The sequence below is a fragment of the Rhagoletis zephyria genome, unplaced genomic scaffold (genome assembly GCF_001687245.7).
Source record: "Rhagoletis zephyria isolate East Lansing unplaced genomic scaffold, Rhagoletis_zephyria_1.1 Rzeph_scaffold_09724, whole genome shotgun sequence".
Lineage (NCBI taxonomy): Eukaryota > Metazoa > Arthropoda > Insecta > Diptera > Tephritidae > Rhagoletis > Rhagoletis zephyria.
The window spans coordinates 14,416-23,164 of record NW_016166802.1 but is presented as its reverse complement, the minus strand read 5'-3'; the positions used below and the strand labels follow the sequence as shown (position 1 = coordinate 23,164).

Genomic DNA, 8,749 nt, shown 5'->3' with positions numbered 1-8,749 from the left:
ATAACTTAAGAAAGTTTTATGAGAAGGCAATTGAGAAGTGCATTTTAAACAATTTACCAAATTTCATATAGTAAATCTTTGCACATGCAGCAGTGCATAGCATGCGCTTAGGCGCTTGGTGTTAGCAGTCACGCCTAAACACCTTTTATCGTTTTAGTTTAGTTGACTTACCCCTCTATACTAACAGTCACAAAAAAACTTTGCTTACCACTGTGCNTATAACTTAAGAAAGTTTTATGAGAAGGCAATTGAGAAGTGCATTTTAAAAAATTTACTAAAGTTCATATAGTAAATCGTTGCACATACAACAGTGCATAGCATTCGCTTAGGAGCTTTGTGTTAGCAGTCACGCCTAAACACGTTTTATCGTTTTAGTTTAGTTGACTTACCCCTCAATACTAACAGTCAAAAAACTTAGCATACCACTGTGGTGATTTTTAGTGCACCGCAAAATGTGCCACAAAAAATTCGATTTTAAGTGCTAGAAAAATACACAAAAACTGGAAAATTTACTGGAGTACTGGAATCCACACAATGGACATAACACAGCATGCAGGATGTCGTTCGAAATGTGATATCACAAAGAACAATCTCTTAATTTAACCTAACTTAACTAAATGCACTGACAACAGTACAAAGTGACCCTAAATTCCTCGATGATGTTGCACTTTGGTTCTGAAGGAGTCCGAGTTAACGTAGAGAGGGTATATCGCCATCCAGACTGGTAGTGTAATGATAAAGTTCTCTGGCTTTTTGTAGGTGAAATCAATACATTTTTAAGACGTGATGTAAATAATTGTAGGAAATGTTTGAAAAATTCANAATGCACTGACAACAGTACAAAGTGACCCTAAATTCCTCGATGATGTTGCGCTTTGGTTCTGAAGGAGTCCGAGTTAACGTAGAGAGGGTATATCGCCATCCAGACTGGTAGTGTAATGATAAGTTCTCTGCCTTTTTGAAGGTGAAATCAATACATTTTTAAGAAGTGATGCAAATAATTGTAGGAAATGTTTGAAAAATTCGTATACCTAAAATCTTATGCTCACAAAATTTCACTATTCATAGATATGCAAAATTTAGTTTTGCGCAATCTACTCATCTCAATGAGATAATATTTTGCCTTATTTAGGCAACAAATCGATGATATTGATTATTTCGCAATTATGTATGCATGCACTAATCCTTTGAAAAGAGGTTGCAAACAAATGCTTGAGATCAAACTTTACCTTAAGGGTTCTCCTAAGCCTAAGCATTTAATTAATGCATCTGAATATTAAAACGTTGGACGCACAAGTACATATATGTATGTATGTATGAGATCAAAAGTTTGTTAAATATTTATACATGTAAATTATCTAAGATTTGTATTGTTCACTTATAGTAATTTTCATTAAGTAGATATTAGCTATGTCACTAATAATTTTCGCCTATACATATGTATGTATTTAGGTAAGTAAGTATAAGAACAATTTGATAATATATAATACAGCGCTAGTGCTGCAAATTGATTCCGTTTTAATCCTACGGAAGTTGCAAGTACATTTCCGCTAAATACTAGCTTAAAATACATACATAATTACTTATGTACAGCAGTGTTCACGAAAATTGCAGCGCGATATGTGGACGAGTTTTGACAACTTAATTTACTTTTATGGCATTTTAACTGTTTTTTTTTTATATAAAAATGTTGTTAATTTTACAACAAAAGCCATAAAAATCAAAGTTTCAAGAAACAGTAAAAACATTTTCATCAAAATTAAAAATTTTTTATTCAGAGTCTTTAGCTAGAGGGTAAGTTTAAAGTTGCTAAGAATTCGCTCTGATTTTAAATAATTCTTGTTTGCATTTTTTTGCGGGCATTTGCCTCCATTTCCGTATAATAGTAAATATGAAAAATGCTTTATATGGAATAAAGAGCGCAACACACCGAACGAAAAAAATGTCTACAAACTTTTACTATATTATGCAAAAATTGAATGGTCTATAAAACTGCATACCCGAAAGTTTTCTAAAAGTTCTGATAAAAAAGTTTTAAATTATTATGAAATTTTACCGAGGTTTGTTAAAATTTGATAAATTTTTTAGACAGTGTGAAACCTTGATTTGTGGGTCTTCTTGCAGCATAAACTATAATTTTTATAAATATTAAAAAAAAAAACGGAAAACGTGTCAATATATTACGCTGCTATTTTTGTGAACACTGCTCTATGTTTATATGCATGTAAGTAGATATACGTTACGCACTAAATTGGTTACTGGTAATGCATGTTTGGATGTGTTTGTGTGTGTGTGTGTATGTGCGTTTGTATGTATATAATCTTATTATTTTAATACATGTGTAAATGACACGCAGACCGATCATTGTGAATTGCACAAAGGCTTTTGTATTGTTATGATTTAGCATTAATTAATGTCACTGTGTGTGTGTACACTTGTGCATTTGGATGCAGCTTATTGCAGCCGCCTGCATAAGTAAGTATCGTGTATGTAAGTACACGAATGTGTATGGCAGAGTATTTGACAGCTTGTGAGTTGTCAAACTGTTGGCGCTTTCTCTTCTATCCAATTTTAATACAAGTTTTTGAAATAGGGCCAAAAAAGATAATAATTTAATAACGTTAATTGCATTCAATTAAAGCAAAGTGTAAAGTGTCATTCACTTAGTAAATCGCGTATGGAAATGCCGCGCTTGCCGACTACCTACCGCGGTGAGGAGGATATGTATGTACGCTTTTGTAGGTATCCGTGTATTGATTTTGTTGCTTTTAAATTGATATGGTAAATATATAAATCTGTGTGTTTGAGCAATTTTCGCCTAGCAACTGCTCAACCACGAAAGGGCGCCGGACATTTTAATTCAGATACCCCTTTAGCCAAAGCTGTATTTTAATTTGTGCTGGCCCAATATATTTTGTTTAAATGCAGCGCTTTATTGTGGCCGTGGCAATTGCGTTATGACTGCAGTTGGCGGTCAGATGCCAAGCGTGTTGGCGCCCGGCAATTGATATAGCGTGGCTGTGGTCGGCATTTCCAGCCCTTGAACCGATAGTAAATCGCCCAGTGGGTAGCCAAGAGTGGCGGCTGCTGTCGCCGCTGGCGTCGGACGTACTTGTGTGGCCGTTGGTTGGGCCAAATGACCTATCCCAGCAGGCGGACGTAAACCGCCGACCGCGGCAGCTGCCAGTAGGCGCTTATAGCCGACAATGGCGGCGGCATCGTAAATTGAAGCTGCTTGGGGATTAGTGGCTGCTGCAGCGGCTGCATATTGCAACAGAGAAGGAGTAGCCGCTGCGGGTTGAACAGCTGCTGCTGTAGCTGAGAATGGTATAAGTGTATGTGTGGCGCCAGCAGTGGCTGCTGCAACCGCATTGGCTAGCGATTGCTGTTGCTGTGCGGCTGCTGCCGCCACCACCGCAGCTTGCTGTTGTTGTTGTGCATGTTGTTGTTGCTGTTGCTGTTGCTGCTGCTGCTGCTGATGGTGGTGGTGATTGACAGCAGCTGCAGCAGCGGCTGCAGCAGCCGAGAAATGTGTCGGTATGGGATAGGGAGTGTAGCGTAACGAAGTGGATGCTGCAGGCGCACCAGCGCCAGCGCCCACGCCTGATCCGCCGAACATGCCGGCATGTGGATGCGCCGCATGATGATGATGATGGTGGTGGTGGTGAGCGCCCGAGCTGGTGGCAGCCGCAGCGCCGGCTAGATTGTGGTGTGTCGCAGTGGCAAATGTACTACTGATTAGACCGCCACCGTTGGCATTACCGCCCCAAACTACCAACTCACCGTAAGCAGAGCGGCCGGCAGCACGCGTCTTGGCCAAGTTGGCCGGCAGCATGACTTCCTTGGGTTGCGCCTTCTTACATTCAACCTGTAAAGCAAAGTAGAATTAATCGTTATAAGCATATTTTATGAAATACGCTTTAAAGCTGATATCAACCAGCAGCAGGAAATACGACAGGTAATAGGTCGGTCAGGGAGCTGTGTAACTTATATGTATATGTATGTACACCGAAAGTTGCGAACACTCACCATTTTGTTGTTGATCTCATGGAAATGAATTTCACAAACTTTGTCTACCACATCCTCGCTCTGAAATGTAACGAAGCCAAAACCTGTAACAGAAACGGAAAGTGCACAAATTAATAAATTAAATTAGTAAACATCAAGGCTGCAAAGTTGACGAGAGAGAATTGGGAGGGCAAGTTGAAGTACGTAAGTACGAACGAACTACTCGTAGGCGAACAAGCTGCTACTGTCGAACAAATACGGAGGAGTTGTTCTTCGCTCACTTCAACATACCACATTTGTCCGTACATTATCTTTCTTGGCTGTAAGGCCTTTGGGAATTTTCAAGTCGACCGAAGTCGACCGGCCGGAACTCTTGCGGATTGCGGTTTTGTAAAATATTACTGAGTTATCGTAACATTTTCTGGGCATATGATGCTAAGGCAGTTCGAGAGATTCAGAGTTAAGTTGAATATTGCGCCCTGCAGTAGTAAGATAGCATTTGTGTCTTGTTTATTCCTTTTTGGCCAACAGCAAACCGCAATCAGAGCAACAACAACTGTGCCCAACAACACTTACATTTATGAATTCGTCATAAATGAAACTGCAAATTGTCTGATTCTACCGACCANTTTATTCCTTTTTGGCCAACAGCAAACCGCAATCAGAGCAACAACAACTGTGCCCAACAACACTTACATTTATGAATTCGTCATAAATGAAACTGCAAATTGTCTGATTCTACCGACCATAAACATTAAGCTGCATACTTCCGTCGGAAGTGGCAAGCAGTGAAGTTAGGCAGCTAGGTATGCACTAGGGTAAATCACTCGGTTTTTGCAAGCCAAGCCAGATTCCACTGTTTTTTTTTTTTGTTGATGTCTATAGGCGGTTTTTTTAAATTTTAATTTTTTTTTCGAACAAACCGGTTTTTTTCATACAAATCTTGACCTATCAATAAAAGTTTTGAGTGTTTCGAAGTTTCCAAGGCTTTTTACGGTTTAAGGGAAACCCCTAAGTAGTTTTAAAAATATATCCTAGGTTATTTGGGCATGAACAGTATATCATATTTCATTCCAATAAATTAATGTTTGGCGCTTAAACATTTTCTACGTGTTTGGCCGAACTCTCTTCCAATTCGGGTTCTGCTTCTTGGTTTTGTGACACAAAACGAAGAAGATTTTTTTTGTGGCAGAAATACACTCAGTGGTGTGCCATTGCTGCCGAGGGGCGACTGCTATTTGAAAAAAACTTAATTTGAAGTTGCTGGGACCAGAAATTGAACCATGGATCTCATAGCAGTAGGCACTTCTAGGCACTCGGCTGGGCGGCAAGAGCACTTACTCAAATGCGAAAAAAGGTCGGAAAAATGCAATAAAGTATTAAAAAAAGTTAAAATTAAAGTCCAAACTGATTTTTTATTTGCTTCACTTTTGATCTAAAAAAAAAACTGAACTTATTTTGCTTTGCCCTTTTCTAATTAAAAGCTATCCTTACTGTTAATAGTTTTATTGTAATTTGTATGAAAATAAATCGGTCTATACGGGGTTTTTCTTAATTTAAAAATAGGCAACCGTGCTCTTTTTTCAAATTGCACTTATTCGAATAACTCAAAGAATGGGTTTAGAAAAATTAGGACGAATTTATATAAAAAATTCTTTCGAAAATTTTATTAAAAAATTTTAATGTACATAGTTAATTGAGTAATCCTTATTAATACATATGTGTAAACAAAATAGTTCCTTTTGGAAAGACAATCTGAACTAATAGCCAAATGTAAATTTAGTAAAGTAAGTGGAGTGGAGTTCTAAACTAATATTTTACTGACTTGTTTTCATACAAATGGAATAATATTAATAGGAAATATGACTAATATTTTCTTTCAACAAAAATATTTAGAAAAGGCGTATAAGAAATTAATAAATGTGAAGTAAATACATATCGTCACCCTTATGCCAGAAGCATGAATGTGCAAATTTACCAATTTTGAGTTAGTAGGTTGACTTTATTACCCTTTGGATGTTCTATGTTATAGCAAAATCCACACTGAAAATAAAATGTCATAGACAGGGATATGATTTTAAGGCATTTGCCTATTTTGTCTGCTTCGTCGTATGTATAAATAAATTAAAGAATCACGCGTTTTATGTCTTTCTACACTAATACTATGATTTTTAAATTGCCTTTTTTGTGCCTTTTTTGACTATATTGCCTTTTTCTGCCTTTTTGTAATATTTTGCCTTTTTTTGCCTATTTATCTATTTGAAGTTTTACATTGTTTAAGTATTGAAAGTAAGTCTGCTACGTGTAAACGGCACTATCTATTAATTACCACGAGTTTATGTTGTACAACACTGGAATTCATCTTATCAGCTGATTGTGAATTCCTTGTCGCAGTGAACACCGACATGAAAAATCGGTTGTTGTTTGCAATTTCAAATTTGTGTGTGTGTATATCAAAGTCGAGTGTGTATTTTACGAACATTTAAAATGCCTAAAGCAATTTGTTATAATTCCGTAAAAATCAACGGTTATATAAAGGAATTGGGGTCAAATATACTTACGACTGATGGAAAAATATTAATTTGTGTTTACTGTGGAATTAAAGTAAATCACGACAAGAAACACCACATTCAACAACACCTACAAACGGAAAAGCACAAAACAGCTGTATCATTGAAACTTTCTACGAAGGTGCAACCCGTTACCTCATTTTTAAATACACCAAACGAATTTTTCCGAGATATCACCAAAATGATGGTAGCCTGCGATATACCATTATTCAAAGCTAACCATACGGACTTCAAATCGTTTATGGCAAAATATGTACAGAAGAAGGTTCCTGATCAATCAACTATGCGAAAACATTATTTAAAGGAAGTTTACGAAAATGTTTTGGAAGAAATTCGGTCGGCTCGACCCTATTAAGCTGGCATTTCAGGGTACTATTTTATATATATATACAAGGAAAATTTGCCATTTCTTAGTATTGTGTACCTACATAGAAGGTAAACTTGAAAGGTTAGAGAAGAAGCTAATATGTTCGTAAAAATATTACAAGTGAAAATCTAGATAATGGGCGCGATTTAATCATTTTAATTCATAATTCCCATACTACATTCCGGTTTCACATTTGTCTATAGCTATAAAGACCGAGGGAACAACGTTTGTATACACCAAAATGTCACAGTTGGCATTTATAAAAAGTAACTTTTGTTTGCTTGGATTTATTAAAATATTTGGTCGATTGCATTGATGTTTTCTCTGAATTGATCTTTCATATGAATCTACAACAAAAGCAATCAAAACAAAAGTTATTAGAAAAACATTTTACCCAGTTAAACAAAAATCCCAATCAGTTGTAAAGTCAAGTTATGCAATACCTAGACTTGACTTGACTTGAAAATTGTATATATGGCAAATGAGAAGCACGTGTATGTAGTTACCCAAAAAATAACTTCACTTAGAAACTTGGAGAACTATAGATTTTTGATTTCTCAGTTATGTTTCTAAGTGCAAAGTGAGCCGTGAGAGAATCATGCAGTCATTTAATTTTTCAATAAAATGCCTACAAATATGTCACAAAAATATAATTTTTTGCATAAATGTAATTCATTTGGCAATCGAAAAAGGAAGCTTCAAATAAAGACAGAAAANCCCAGTTTTTAGTTGAACAAATTTCTTTTGCCTTCTGTAACTTTTATTTTTGATAAAATTGTAAATTTTGTAAAAGTTATAATGCAGTTTACTTACTCAAATATTGCTTTATAAGACCAAATCATTCAAATACAAGAACTGAATGTTCAAAAAACTAAAATTTTTAACCGAAATCATCAAATTACCCATCGTAATTTAAGAATTTAATGGCGTTTTCTTTTCTACAAAAAATGTTGGTTTTTCATTGCCCTCTTCTTAGTATTTGTACGCAGAGGGTAATGAGAAGGCTAAATTTTTCGATAGAAAAAAAACCGCTATAATTCAAAATTATTAGAGCTCTGATACCTTCTCTGTTGGGCTTCACACCTGCTGTTAAGCCTCAAAATATCGAGCCGTTAAATGAAAATAAGGCCTAGTTTTTAACTTATTTGTTCTAAATGCGAAAATCAAATGCCAGCTTAAAAAAGGATTTGACTTTTTCTTGTGCGGCTCAAAACATGTTCCACGTAAATAGTAGTTTTTTTTTTTATTTTAATAAAGTATTGTACAATGCATTATAAATATACATATGTATGTATGCGCAGTGTACATAAGTATTAATTGCCAAGTACAATTTATCGATTTTTATATTGCCCACAAAGTCCTTGAAATTAACGGTTGCAAATATTAAGTGTGTTGCATACATATGTACATTAAGCCGTATCACAACATATGTAAGAAAAAAAAGTTTATCGTGAATACATACTTATGTCATACATTTTTTAGACACCCGCTAAAACCGCCAAATCGCCTTTTTTCTATAACTTTCTTATTTGATTATAATGTATGATATCCGATTTTCAAAATCTTTATGTCGCCGAAAAGGTCTTGTTCAGCCATCTCAAGCTATTAATCAAATTCGGTTTGAAAAACCGTTTTGATTTATACCTTTTCTGATTAAAAATAAAAATCTAGGTATAGTATTTCCAAAATGAGTGAAGATATAAAGCAAAACTGTTTTTTGAACCAAAATTTTTTTAATAAAAAACTATAGTCCTGAGCGACCTTTTCGGCGACATAAATATTTAAAAAATCGGACATCAAATAA

General features: G+C 35.5%; 1 protein-coding gene across 1 annotated transcript in view; it reads right to left on the bottom strand.

The window, feature by feature from the left end:
- Positions 1–2,974: 2,974 nt before the first annotated feature.
- LOC108375989 (uncharacterized) overlaps positions 2,975–8,749 on the bottom strand; it is a 14,379-nt gene continuing 8,604 nt past the window's right edge. Inside the window, exons 4-6 of the mRNA XM_017632151.1 lie at positions 4,030–4,112; positions 3,449–3,868; positions 2,975–3,403 (exon numbers count right to left, since the gene is read on the bottom strand). Coding sequence (XP_017487640.1) covers positions 2,975–3,403; positions 3,449–3,868; positions 4,030–4,112 — 932 coding nt within the window. The remainder of the gene's footprint in view (positions 3,404–3,448; positions 3,869–4,029; positions 4,113–8,749) is intronic.